The sequence below is a fragment of the Gossypium arboreum genome, chromosome 11 (assembly GCF_025698485.1).
Source record: "Gossypium arboreum isolate Shixiya-1 chromosome 11, ASM2569848v2, whole genome shotgun sequence".
Lineage (NCBI taxonomy): Eukaryota > Viridiplantae > Streptophyta > Magnoliopsida > Malvales > Malvaceae > Gossypium > Gossypium arboreum.
Genome location: NC_069080.1, coordinates 117,258,719 through 117,273,340, shown reverse-complemented (window position 1 = coordinate 117,273,340; position 14,622 = coordinate 117,258,719). Strand labels below are relative to the sequence as shown.

General features: G+C 38.3%; 1 protein-coding gene across 1 annotated transcript; it reads right to left on the bottom strand.

The window, feature by feature from the left end:
* Nucleotides 1-488: 488 nt before the first annotated feature.
* Nucleotides 489-2,800, bottom strand: LOC108473381 (perakine reductase-like). The gene is made up of 7 exons (XM_017774906.2): nt 2,648-2,800; nt 2,324-2,491; nt 2,002-2,208; nt 1,728-1,900; nt 1,395-1,491; nt 1,134-1,287; nt 489-953 (listed from the first exon to the last, which is right to left on the bottom strand). Exons 1-7 carry the CDS (start codon nt 2,708-2,710, stop codon nt 766-768), a joined length of 1,050 nt encoding a protein of 349 aa, XP_017630395.1. The 5' UTR covers nt 2,711-2,800; the 3' UTR covers nt 489-765.
* Between the last annotated feature and the right edge of the window lie 11,822 nt (nt 2,801-14,622).

Below are 14,622 nucleotides of genomic sequence, written 5' to 3'. Positions count from 1 at the left end.
TTTGTGGGAGATAAAAATAAATTTATGAGAAACTAACAAAGGTTTTAAGACGTGTATCATTGCCATTTTCTCTAAGATTTTATTTGTTTCCTCTTATATTATGATGTGAAAAAGGGTTACTTGCAAATAAACTTCGAAGATACAACGAAGCATGATGACTGTTTACGTTTTGCAATAGCGAATACTGATTTATTGAATATTAAGCGAAACATAACAATGATATTAATTTCTACAAGAAAAAATTCAATAATTATTTATAGAACAATCTAATAATATAAAAGATGGTGAAAAATAAAAGGAAACTTTGTGTATATATATATATAGTGTGTGTGTGTCATACAGATAAAAGTTCATTCATAAGAGGTCTCATGTCTTTTCATAGGGACATAATCATAAAAATAGATAGTTATATTTTTAATAATAAACATAATTATTCAATAGATTTATCATTGAATAATCATGATTCATTATTAATAATAAAGTGATAATTTTTAAATTTAAGAAATATAACTTATTGTTATAAATAGCAACAAATTGTTCTAAAAATAGCATCTTAATCATTGCTCTTAACAAACATATTTATAGTAAACTGACTTGCTTCTTTATTTGATTTTATTTTTGGTAATGATGAACTGACTTCGGGTTTCAATGAACCCTCTATTTATACTTCTAATCCTTCAATAGCTTCAGTGGCTGGAGAGTCCATGGGCTATAAGCATCATAATATTCTGCTGCAGGTTGCGCAATCATTGTTACTTTTAACTTTCAAATCTTCTTCTCCTTTGTGGGTGTATTAGCGAATTTCCATGTTAGGTGACTCAATCTATCTGGTGTCCTGGACCCAGCTATCTCATTTAAAGGAATCACGGCAGTAATCTCTTTTAAGTCTTCTTCTGTGAGCTTCAGTCGTAGAGCATCGATGTTGCTTTCGAGATTTGTGATCTTGGTTGTTCCTACAAGAAGGGTCAAAAATCATATTTCTAAAGCAACATCAAAGAAAACAAGGGTCATACAGGATGTGTATTTATACAATATTTGCAGGCAAATCATTCTACTGTGATGTACTTGAAAGATCTGTATTATCTGATATCAAAGAAGCAAATTGGATGTTGAAAATAGGGAAAGTGACTCACCGGGAATGGGTGCTACATCATCCCCTTGATGAAGAACCCAAGCAAGTGCAAGTTGTGAAGGAGTACATCCATGCTTTTGAGCCAACTTCTCTATTTGCAAATACAATTTCTTGTTCCTCTCCAAGTTTTCTCCTTGAAACCTGGGGTGAAATGTCTTGAAGAGGTCGGAAACAAGTGCAAAAAAAAAAGCTACCAATTAGAAGAATTGTTTGTATGCAAATCGAGTATAAATTAAAGAAATAAACAATTGAGTTACGATACCAGATAACTATTTGCAGGAACACTTTCCGCAACAATCCTGCCACCGAAGAAACCACGACCGAGAGGGCTATATGGAACTATCCCAATCCCAAGTTCCCTACATATGGGGACACATTAAACTACTTAAGCATTCCTTTTTGCTTGAATTTGAGAAGTAAAAAGGAAATAAAATTCTAAACAACAGGTAACAGAGGATATAGTTCACCTTCAATACAATAAGAAATAGGATGGACAGAACATCAAAAACCAAAGTTCAAATTCCAGGCAACTTATACTTTTAATGATTCAGTATACTACTTTTCAACGAAACCAGTATGGGGTTTTTGAGGAAACCTGCACAGGGGGATTATTTCGTTCTCGATATCACGACTCCAAAGGGACCACTCCATTTGTAGGGCAGTGACGGGATGAACAACATGTGCCCTCCTTATGGTTTCAGGGCTAGCTTCTGATAAACCTATGTACTTTATCTTCCCCTCTTCTACCAACTTCTTCAGTTCTCCCATCTAAGATTGAATAAAGAAAAGCAGCTTAACACCATATTTCCTCCATATATTGACCATTTAAACCACGAAAAATAACGGATGTGTTAAATTACAGCACTTACAGTATCCTCTATTGGTGTTTTAGTGTCGACCCTGTGCTGGTAGTAGAGATCAATGTAATCGACATCAAGGCGCTTCAGGCTAGCCTGGATCGAGGCGCGGACATATTCAGGGGTACCATTTATTACAATACCAGCTGCAGGATCCATCTTGACAACACCAAATTTTGTGGCCAATTGTACCTTCTCTCGTGGTAGTTGCTTCAATGCCTGAAAAGAGATTGGTTTTTTCTCATGGAATCATTATAAAATATGTTGTTGCAACTTGCAATTAAACTCAAAAGCTACACACTAAACTATATTGGAATTTTGGTAAATATGCTACCTTTCCAACCAATATTTCATTAGTTTGGGGTCCATAGATATCTGATGTATCAAAGAATGTGATTCCTCTGGCGAATGCATGCTTGATGATGGAGATGCCAACCTCATCAGGGACTGGATCATTGTAATTTCCGCTAAGCCCCATACAGCCAAACCCCAACTTGGAAACCTACGAAATAATAGATTTTACAGCAGAAATGAAATGAGACAGGAAGATATTTTTTGAACAAGAAATTGGCTTGAGTTCAGATGGAGTTAATAAGGAGTTCAAGCATGGTTTGAAGTGAACAAGAAGTCGAAAAGAACAGAAGGACAAACATCATACCTCAAGTCCTTGAGATCCAAGTTTCACTCTAGGAATCTCAACACCCTGATGCTGCTCAGCCATCTTTTCGCTTTTATTGTTGGATCAATGCTTTCTCTCGGCATAGAGCTGAGAAAACAAGTAGATGTATGTGTAGTATTTATAGTAGTCCAGAATCTTGGATAGAATTGATATATATGTTGTATTTCTATCAGTCCAGAATCTTAGATGGAGTTTGACTGTCAACATTGTGACTTCACTATGTATGTCAGCTCAGATGCATGCATCACCCCTTATGCAATTATAAGTATATGGAACGAAATTATGGGTGTAATTTCTTGAGAAAAGTCCCATATAACGTCAAGGACGGAACTATTTTCAAAATTGCAAATAATGAATGCCTTTGATAACTTTAAATTTTAACTATTCAAAATATTGAAACTCTTATTTGAAACTAAACGTTTTTCAATTTTTATTATTGCTGCCTTTAAAAAACAAAAATATATGTTTTAGATTAGGCTTGAAATCGTTGCTTTGTTTCTCATTTTTTATTTTAAATATTATTTTAATTAAAACTTGGATTTTAAAAATTTTAATACTATTTAATTTGAATTTGGTGTTTTATCTAAATTATTTTTCCAAATATTAAATATTAAAAATTACTTTTTTATCAAATCCTAAAGGGTTTATCTAATTTTCATTATAATTCTATTCAAAATCTAAAAATAAAAAATAAAATCGACTTTCATTATAATTTTGAAGGAAAAAACTTACAAATCAAGGTTTGATTCCTATGCCCATTATTTATTTTCATTATCGGTAGTTTGAATTTCAATTTGTTGAATCGAATCACATCCATAATTTTGGAGAAAAAATGTCGACAAATAAAGATCCAATTCCTATATATATAATTGACTCAATTGTCGAGTCCAAGTTACAGGATGTCATATTTATTATCAAAGCAATTACGATAAAAAAATATTCAATTTATACTATTATACATTTAAATATGAGCAATGCATGCATATGATATGATATACAATCATTTCTGAATCTTACACGAGCTTGAAAAAGCTCTATTACTAACCCAAGATCAAATTAAGACCAAGTCGTAAAGATTTTAAAATCTCGAGTTGACATTGCAACTTCGAGATTCCTCATTGCAACAACAAGAGTTCGATGTGGCGACGTGAACGTCTATTTTTAAATGATCTAAATTAGTACCTATTCCATTCATTCAATCAAGCCAAAATATCATAATTCCATATTCTTTCCTAAGCAATTAACACCACCATTTCATTCAAATACATAACTAAATATTATGTTGTAATCCATTTAACCCTTTGTGACATACTTACATATACAAATGATCACAATTTTGCATCATCTCATGCATTTCAACTATACCAAACTCATATATTCAACTATTCATTTTGCCCTTACCAAATTACCAATTCTAGCATCTAAAGTTAACAAATTCATACAAATACAAAAACTGACTCAACCTAGGTACATGTCATATAATGAATAAAAAGAGACTATACAAACATTCCTGAGTCGAGGATCACTAGCTAGAAGCTAGATTGGGCCTTGAATTTCGAAATTTACCTATCCCTGCGCACGGAGGAAAAAAATCATACTTTGAGTGATAAAGCTCAGTGATACTTTTATGAATCAAGTCACAAAATGAATGTGACAGCCCAAAATTGACCCTAGTCGGAATGTGGTTTCGGGACCACAAAACCGAGGCATAAAAATAATTTAAAATTTATTTTAATGCCTATAATATGTGTATGCTCATGTGTGACATTTTTTGATGATTGATTTAGTGTTATAAAGGTGAATTTCACTAGAAGGGACTTAGTAGTGAACTTTGAAAGTACGATAGGGAAATGTGTGATGACTAATTAAAGCATGCATGCAAAACAATGGACTTGCATGTCAAATTCCCTTTTATAGCTAGTGGCGGCCATGACAAGGAATTATGGGCAAAAATCATGTCATGAAACATGTTTGGTAAGTGGGTTATGTTTGAATGAATAGAATAAGGAGTATGGAATAAAAAAAAAGTGTGTGTGAAGGCTCCTTTCCCCCATTGCCGTGTAACTAAGAAAGAAAAACAAAAAAAATTGTTCATCTTTTCCTCCTTCTTTTGGCGAAAATTCTAAGAGGAAGAAGAGATTTTTGCTTCATTTTCTTTGTTTAGAAGAGATCTAGAAGGAGATTTGGCTAAATTTGCATCAAGATTAAGGTATGTATGAGGTTGTGTTACGAGTTTCATGCATGTTTTAGTTGCTAACTTGATGTTCATGTTAGCCATGGTTCAAATCCTTGTTATGCCATGGAAATGGTATTTGGCCAAAGTTGTTATTGTGTTAAAGCCATTGCATGCTAAATGTGAAGCTTGCTAATGATGCATGCAATGATGGATTGTCTACTCTTGAAATTTCTTTGTAGCAATCTTGAGTAAGACATTGAGTTTTCTTTTTGTTTAACCATGACCGAAGTTGAAAGGGGCATGATTGTGATGTATTCGGCCATGAAGCATTCATGAGCATGGTTTATGCTTCTTGCATGTTAGTTAAAATTTGTGTTTTGGATGGTTATGGATACCTTAAAATTCGGCCTTACACCTATATGTGTATATATGTTTGCACATGATGTTTTGGTTATGAAGAAAGTGATAAATATGTTTCTTTAAAGGAGAAATTTGTTGAAGAATGGTTGTGAAATTTGCATGTACATTCGGCCTAGTGCATGTATAGTATGAAAAACCTTGAAATTATTGTTGATTTGGTGCAAGTATGGCTAAGTATAATCAGCCATATGAGTGCTTGATGCTATGCTATAATTAATGAGCTCAAGTGTGTGAATATAATTGTGTGCGGCCTTATAAGGGCTAAGTACCTTGGATTCCCCTTTGATATTCAAACGACTAAATCAATTTACTTGTTAACATAAAGCTCGAGAGCTTAGAGGGCCACAATTGGATAAGGGGAAGGAAAAAGTGATCGAATAGCCGTTGAAGCCGTTCGACAACATCCGAGGTAAGTCCTCAAGAAATGACCCTACTCGAATTATGTGAAATGAAATATGGATGTGTAATGATTATTGATTTATGTGTGTATGAGTATTTGAATGATACCCGGGCTAAGTCCCGAAGGTGATTATGCTAGTGATATGTTTGTGTTTGAGCCTTAGTAACGAAAATGAAATATGGATGTGTAATGATTATTGATGTATATGTGTGCATGAGCAATTGAATGATATCCGGCTAAGTCCCAAGACATTTATGCTAGTAATTATATCCGGTTAAGACCGAAGGCAATTGTGCTAGTGACTACATCCAGGCTAAGACCCGAAGGCATTCGTGCAAGTTGTTAAATCCGGGCTAATACCCGAAGGCATTTGTGCAAGTCGTTCTATCCGGGCTAAGACCCGAAGGCATTCGTGCAAGTTGTTAAATCCGGGCTAATACCCGAAGGCATTTGTGCAAGTCATTCTATCCGGGCTAAGACCCGAAGGCATTCGAGCATGTGGTCATATCCGGTTGTATTCCGAAGAAGCTTGGGCTGAAGGTGAGCGTTGGTTGCTGTAATAAATTTAATTAGTACGCTCGAAAAGCCCAAAGGATAAGGTATGTTTATATGTGCATTGGAAAAGTCGATATGTTTGAGTAACATTCGTTCAATCGACTAACGAATTTTCAGCTATTGAATTGGTTGATATCTTGTGAAAGTATACAATGATGAAGTGTGAAGTAAGTATGATTATGTGAATGTGTATTAATGAAATGATTCATTTGGCTATGTGAATGTAATGCTTTAGTTAAAGCTGATTTTATTGCTTGAGACTTACTAAGCATAAAAATGCTTACCCGTTGCTTTGGCTCTCTGTTTTATAGATTTTGTTAGTTAGCGATCGGATACGGGATCATTGAAGTCAAAGTCATCCACACTATCAAAGCCTCCATTTTGGTATAATTTTGGTTGAACTTTGAAATGGCATGTATAGGACTACCCCTTGTTGGTTCAAATGTGTTGTGATGTACATGTGTACGGCCATGCGAAAATGGCTCGTAAAAGTAAAGTACGAACTTAGACCATTTGTGATTTGTATATATATATATGGTTTCATGATGTGATTATGGATTGGAAATGGGAGTGTTGGTCACATGATCAGCCATTGGAATGGCTAAAAATGGTCATAGGTGAACCTATGTATGGCAAGACTAGTTGGTTCATGGAGACTACAAAATAGGTAAGACCTACCTTAAAAACAGGTGCTGCCAGCTGCAGTGACAGGAATGTGAAAAATCACAAAAAATTGTAGGGATGGTATTAAATAGTGAAGGAATTATGTAAATGAACCTTGATGAGTCTACTTTCATATGGAAGAAACGAAACGGTCATAGGAGTTATGTGTTAAGAGATATTAAAGTTATCGTGAGACAGGGCCAGAACGGTTTCTGTGTCCCCTGTCGCGACTTTGAAAATTTACCATAAATTATCCAGAATTAATTAGAAGTCATACCTAATATGTGCAGATTCCTTTTTTAGTCTAGTTTCATTAGAAAGAAACGGCATCAGTATTGAAACCCTGTACAGAGAGATATTCAAGTTGTAATGCGCGAAGGTCAGTGTAGTCGACCCTTGTAACATGGGTGAATTTAACTAATAAACTGTACCAATTGGCCCGACCAAAAATTCTAGAAATAAATCCATGGATGGATATATGAGTATAAATTCAGGGAAAATTTACGGAATCAGTTTCCGAGTTGTGAAACTCGAGATATGCTTTTAAGGCGACAACAACGCAGTTTTCCAGCTTGCCGGAATGTCAAATTGGTCGGTGCCATAAGTGGTTTTGGCTTGTTAACCTCGTGTCCGACAACGCAACGGTCTCGGGTTCGGGTGTTACAATTTATTGGTATCGAGCTACGGTTTAGTCGATTCTAGGACTACCGTGATATGTTTGGGGTCTAGCTATACATGCCATTAAATGATGAATCGATAGTGTGGTGATTTCGACAATTTGACTTTGTGTTTATTTATAGCAATGGATCCCGATCCCAACCGAACAATAGGCGATGATGTGGAGAGTGTGGCGCTGCTCCGCGCAAGGGACAGCGCGGCGGACTCTCAACCTATGGCCAACAATCCGAATGATGAGGCTAGGCAAGCCTTTTATAGTGTGATGAATGATTGGTTTAACCAATACATTCGAACTAACACTACTGTTCCACAACATCCATTCCCGACAAATGCAACCCCGCACCTACAATACCTCCGTGAATCGACCAAATAAGGTCAAGTAAGCCCCGATCGATGAGGATTCGAAAACATGGGGCCACTGAATTTAAAGCTACGGATGATGACGATGCCGAGCAAGCTGAATTTTGGTTGGACAACACTATCCGGTGCTCGATGAGCTATCTTGTACACCGATGAGTGCTTAAAGTGTACCATCTCCTTGCTACGCGATTCCGCCTACTATTGGTGGAGTACTCGACTTACGTGGTGCCTAGAGAGCAAGTGACTTGGGAGTTCTTTCAAACCGAGTTCAAAGAAGTATATCGATCGAGATTCATGGACCAAAAGCGAAGGAATTTCTTGACCTTAAGCAAGGCTCTATGTCGATTACGACTCTGACGAAAATTTGTGAGGCTTAGCATGACGCTCGAGAATGCATTTCGTCCGAATCTATTATGTAAGCAACGAGGATGGGCTGAATGATGATATAAGGATGTTCGTTGGCATTCTCGAAATACGAGAGTTCGTAGTACTTGTTGAGCGAGCTTGTAAAGTCGAAGAGCTTAGAAAGGAGAAACAAAAGTTGATGTTGGGCTGGAGAATTTGAAAAGGTCCTCGGAAAGTCTCTTCAATAGGCATCGAAGAGATTTCGAGATGATGTGAGCCGGTCTAGAGGCGCCGGGCTTTCTAGAGCGAGATCGCGGTCGACCCCTGTGACCACACGAGTCACTTGATCGCCGATGGTGGAAATGATCGCCGAGAGAGAGCGGAGTGTCTGCATTGTGGTAAATGGCATTCGGGGAGCTGTAGGTTCTGTGATCACTCCTGCTATAAGTGTGGATCGGCCGACCACATTGTCAAGGACTGCCCGAGGTTGTTTGAACAAAATGTAAGTCAAAGTGGAAACCCGAGTGCTACCACTGCTCGAGGTAGGCCATCCAGAAATGCGGGCAATGCTAGTGACGGTCAGAGAGGGTCGAGAGATGCTACAACAAGACCCGAGGCTCGTGCTCCTGCTAGGACTTATGCCATCTGCGACGCGAGGATCTTGCCTCACCGGATGTTATTACCGGTACTTTCACTCTTTTCGATACTAATGTGATTGCTTTGATTGACCTGGTTCTACTCATTCTTATATATGTGAAACCTTAGCATCCGATAAAACTTTGCCTATTGAGTTTCTTGAGTTTGTAATTCGGTGTCAAACCCTTGGGTCATTACGTGCTTGTCAACAAAGTGTGCAAGAAAAGTCCCTAGTATTCCGAGGTTCTTGTTTTCCGCGGACTTGATGCTTTTGCCATTCGATGAATTCGACGTTATTCTTGGTTTGGATTGGTTGACCATGCGATGCGGTTGTAAATTGCAAAAGCAAGACCATCGATTTGAGGTCTTGCGAATAACGAGATAATTCGGGTTGAGTCTACGGACTTAAAGGGTTGCCCGGTGTAATATCGCAATGTTGGCCCGAAATATGTAAGAAAAGGGTGCGGCGTACCTTGCATATGTGCTCGATGACAAGGAGTCGGAAAAGAAACCCGAATCTGTACGGTGGTTTGTGAATACCGGATGTTTTCCCTAAAGAATTGCGGGTTTACCACCTATTCGGAAATAGAATTTGGCATCGAATTGGTACTGGTACCACTCCAATTTCGATAGCTCCGTATCGTATGGCACCAATGAAATTAAAGGAGTTGAAAGCTCGGTTGCAAGAATTGATGGATAGAGGTTTTGCTCGCTTGAGTTTTTCGCCTTTGGGTGCGCCGGTGTTGTTTGTGAAAAAGAAGGATGGAACCATGAGGCTGTGCATCGACTATAGTCAGCTTAATAAAGCAACGATAAAGAACAAATATCCGTTACCACGTATCGATGACTTGTTCGATCAACTGAAGGGAGCCTCAGTGTTCTCGAAAATAGATTTGAGATCGGGCTATTATCAATTGCGAATTCGAGATTCGGACGTACCCAAGACTGCCTTCAAAACAAGATATGGTCACTATGAGTTCCTAGTGATGCCGTTTGGGCTTACTAATGCCCATGCGGTATTTATGGATTTAATGAATCGGATCTTCAGACCATATTTGGATCGGTTCGTAGTCGTGTTCATTGATGACATCTTGGTCTATTCAAGAAATGAGACCGAACATCTTTGAACACCGAGGTTAGTCTTTGCAAATTTTACGGGATAAGCAATTATATGCTAAGTTCAGCAAGTGTGAGTTACGGTTAGAGAGGTTAGCTTCTTGGGGCATGTGATATCTGCATCGGGTATTCGAGTCGACCGAACAAAATTTCAGCCATACTTAATTGGAAGCCTCAGAAATATTACCGAGGTTCGGAGCTTTTTGGGGCTTGCGGTTATTACAAACGATTTGTAAAGGTTTCTCAACGATAGCCACGCCAATGACGGCTACTCCAAAAGGATGTTAAGTTCGAATGGACGGAGAAATGTCGAAAAGTTTCGATCAACTGAAAACTTATTTGGTGAAGCCCCAATTCTAGTGCAACCGAATCGGCAAAGAGTTTGTCATCTATAGTGGCGCCTCCTACTTGGGTTAGGTTGTGTATTGATGCAAGAAGGTCGAGTTGTGGCCTATCGTCGAGGCAATTAAAGCCACATGAGAAAAATTATCCGACCCATGATCTCGAATTGGTCGCCATCGTATTCGCCTTAAAGATTTGGCGACATTACTTATTTGGTGAGAGGTGCCATGTGTACTCGGATCACAAAAGTCTCAAATATTTGATGACCCAAAGAGACTTAAATCTGCGACAAAGACGTTGGCTCGAGTATTAAAGGATTATGAGTGGTCATTGACTATCACCGGGAAAGGCGAATGTGGTTGCGGATGCCTTGAGTCGTAAATCATTATTCGCTTTCGAGTGATGAATGTGCACTTGTCCGTTTGATCCGACAACGTGTTAGTAGCTGAATTGAAAGCCAAACCATTATTGATACATCAAATTTGTGAAGCTCGGAAGGTCGACGATGAGTTGGTTGCAAAACGGGCGAGTGTGTTCGAACAAGGAATCGGAGTTTGGATCGATGATGACGATTGTTTGAGGTTGAAGTCGTCTGTGTGTTCCAAGGAATTGAACTTATTTCGATAATTCGAACGAAGCCCATTGTAGCCGAATGGCAATCCACCCGGGAGTCTGAAGATGTACAACGATTTGAAACGTCTGTTTTGGTGGCATGGTATGAAGCGAGACATCTCCGACTTTGTTTGAGATGTTTAATATGTCAACAAGTGAAAGCGGAACATCAAGTGCCTTGAGATTACTTCACCGATCACGATACCGAGTGGAAATGGGATCGAGTCACAATGGACTTTGTATCCGGACCGCCATTGTCGACAAGTAAGAAGGATGCGATTTGGGTCGTGGTAGATAGACCGACTAAGTCACTCACTTTGTCCCCGTCACGTCACGGATTTTCAATGGACAAATTAGCCGAATTGTACGTTTCTCAGTTGTGAGATTACGGGGTGCCTAATTCTATCGTGTCGGATAGAGATCCGAGATTTACCTCGCGATTTTGGAAGAAGTTGCAAGAAGCTTTGGGTACCAAGTTGCACTTCAAGACCGCCTTTCACCCCCAAACCGATGGTCAATCCGAGTGGATAATTCGAGATACTTGAGGATATGTTGAGATGTTGCATCCTCGAGTTCGGTGGTTCATGGGAGCGGTATTTGCCTTTGATTGAATTCGCTTATAACAATAGTTTTCAATCAAGTATTAGGATGGCACCTTACGAGGCTTTGTACGGTCGTAAATGCCGTACACCATTGTTTTGGGTGAGCTCGGTGAAAGCAAAATTTTCGGGTGGATTTGATTAGAGATCTTTGCGCGAAAGTGAAAGTAATCCGTGAAAGTCGAAGATAGCCTCCGATCGTCGAAGTCGTGACGCGGATCTGAGCGTAAGGACATCGAGTATCGGTGGGAGATAAAGTGTTCTCAAAGTTTCGCCTTGGAAAAAGATACTCAGATTCGGTAGTAAGGGCAAGTTGAGCCCGAGGTTCATTGGGCCATATGAGATATCCGAGCGAGTCGATCCGGTGGCATATCGTTTGATTTTGCCCCGAACTTGAAAAGATTCACGATGTCTTTCATGTTTCGATGCTTGACGCTATAGATCTGATCCATCACACGTGATTAGTCCATCAGAAGTTGAAATTCAAGCCAATATGAGTTATGAGGAAGAACCGATTCGTATCCTGGCACGTGAAGTGAAAGAGTTGCGAAACAAGCGGGCTCCACTAGTGAAAGTGTTATGGCTCAAACACGGGATAGAAGAAGCTACTTGGGAAGCGAGAACTCTATGAAAGAGCGATACCCAACCCTATTTACGGTAAGATTTTGGGACGAAAATTTCTTAAGTGGGGAGAGTTGTGACACCCAAAATTGACCCTAGTCGGAATGTGGTTTGGGACCACAAAACCGAGGCATAAAAATAATTTAAAATTTATTTTGATGCCTATAATATGTGTATGCTCATGTGTGACATTTTTGATGATTGATTTAGTGTTATAAAGGTGAATTTCACTAGAAGGGACTTAGTAGTGAACTTTGAAAGTACGATAGGAAATGTGTGATGACTAATTAAAGTATGCATGCAAAACAATGGACTTGCATGTCAAATTCCCTTTTATAGCTAGTGGCGGCCATGACAAGGAATTATGGGCAAAAATCATGTCATGAAACATGTTTGGTAAGTGGGTTATGTTTGAATGAATAGAATAAGGAGTATGGAATAAAAAAAAAAGTGTGTGTGAAGGCTCCTTTCCCCCATTGCCGTGTAACTAAGAAAGAAAAACAAAAAAATTGTTCATTTTCCCTCCTTCTTTTGGCGAAAATTCTAAGAGGAAGAAGAGATTTTTGCTTCATTTTCTTTGTTTAGAAGAGATCTAGAAGGAGATTTGGCTAAATTTGCATCAAGATTAAGGTATGTATGAGGTTGTGTTATGAGTTTCATGCATGTTTTAGTTGCTAACTTGATGTTCATGTTAGCCATGGTTCAAATCCTTGTTATGCCATGGAAATGGTATTTGGCCAAAGTTGTTATTGTGTTAAAGCCATTGCATGCTAAATGTGAAGCTTGCTAATGATGCATGCAATGATGGATTGTCTACTCTTGAAATTTCTTTGTAGCAATCTTGAGTAAGACATTGAGTTTTCTTTTTGTTTAACCATGACCGAAGTTGAAAGGGGCATGATTGTGATGTATTCGACCATGAAGCATTCATGAGCATGGTTTATGCTTCTTGCATGTTAGTTAAAATTTGTGTTTTGGATGGTTATGGATACCTTAAAATTGACCTTACACCTATATGTGTATATATGTTTGCACATGATGTTTTGGTTATGAAGAAAGTGATAAATATGTTTCTTTAAAGGAGAAATTTGTTGAAGAATGGTTGTGAAATTTGCATGTACATTCGGCCTAGTGCATGTATAGTATGAAAAACCTTGAAATTATTGTTGATTTGGTGCAAGTATGACTAAGTATAATCAGCCATATGAGTGCTTGATGCTATGCTATAATTAATGAGCTCAAGTGTGTGAATATAATTGTGTGCTGACCTTATAAGGGCTAAGTACCTTGGATTCCCTTTGATATTCAAACGACTAAATCAATTTACTTGTTAACATAAAGCTCGAGAGCTTAGAGGGCTACAATTGGATAAGGGGAAGGAAAAAGTGATCGAATAGCCGTTGAAGCCGTTCGACAACATCCGAGGTAAGTCCTCAAGAAATGACCCTACTCGAATTATGTGAAATGAAATATGGATGTGTAATGATTATTGATTTATGTGTGTATGAGTATTTGAATGATACCCAGGCTAAGTCCCGAAGGCGATTATGCTAGTGATATGTTTGTGTTTGAGCCTTAGTAACGAAAATGAAATATGGATGTGTAATGATTATTGATGTATATGTGTGCATGAGCAATTGAATGATATCCGGGCTAAGTCCCGAAGACATTTATGCTAGTAATTATATCCGGGTTAAGACCCGAAGGCAATTGTGCTAGTGACTACATCCGGGCTAAGACCCGAAGGCATTCGTGCATGTTGTTAAATCCGGGCTAATACCCGAAGGCATTTGTGCAAGTCGTTCTATCCGGGCTAAGACCCGAAGGCATTCATGCAAGTTGTTAAAACCGGGCTAATACCCGAAGGCATTTGTGCAAGTCATTCTATCCGGGCTAAGACTCGAAGGCATTCGAACATGTGGTCATATCCGGTTGTATTCCGAAGAAGCTTGGGCTGAAGGTGAGCGTTGGTTGCTGTAATAAATTTAATTAGTACGCTCGAAAAGCCCAAAGGATAAGGTATGTTTATATGTGCATTGGAAAAGTCGATATGTTTGAGTAACATTCGTTCAATCGACTAACGAATTTTCAGCTATTGAATTGGTTGATATCTTGTGAAAGTATACAATGATGAAGTGTGAAGTAAGTATGATTATGTGAATGTGTATTAATGAAATGATTCATTTGGCTATGTGAATGTAATGCTTTAGTTAAAGCTGATTTTATTACTTGAGACTTACTAAGCATAAAAATGCTTACCCGTTGCTTTGGCTCTCTGTTTTATAGATTTTGTTAGTTAGCGATCGGATACGGGATCATTGAAGTCGAAGTCATCCACACTATCAAAGCCTCCATTTTGGTATAATTTTGGTTGAACTTTGAAATGGCATGTATAGGACTACCCTTGTTGGTTCAAATGTGTTGTGATGTA

What these genes read in the sequence shown, in the direction of transcription:
- LOC108473381 (XM_017774906.2), bottom strand. Translation starts at nt 2,710, where the DNA reads ATGGCTGAGCAGCATCAGGGTGTTGAGATTCCTAGAGTGAAACTTGGA. An exon ending in AAACACCAATAGAGGATACT is followed by an intron (nt 1,901 to 2,001) that starts GTAAGTGCTGTA and finishes ATTCAATCTTAG; the next exon opens with ATGGGAGAACTGAAGAAGTT. An exon ending in TTCCTGCAAATAGTTATCTG is followed by an intron (nt 1,288 to 1,394) that starts GTATCGTAACTC and finishes GACCTCTTCAAG; the next exon opens with ACATTTCACCCCAGGTTTCA.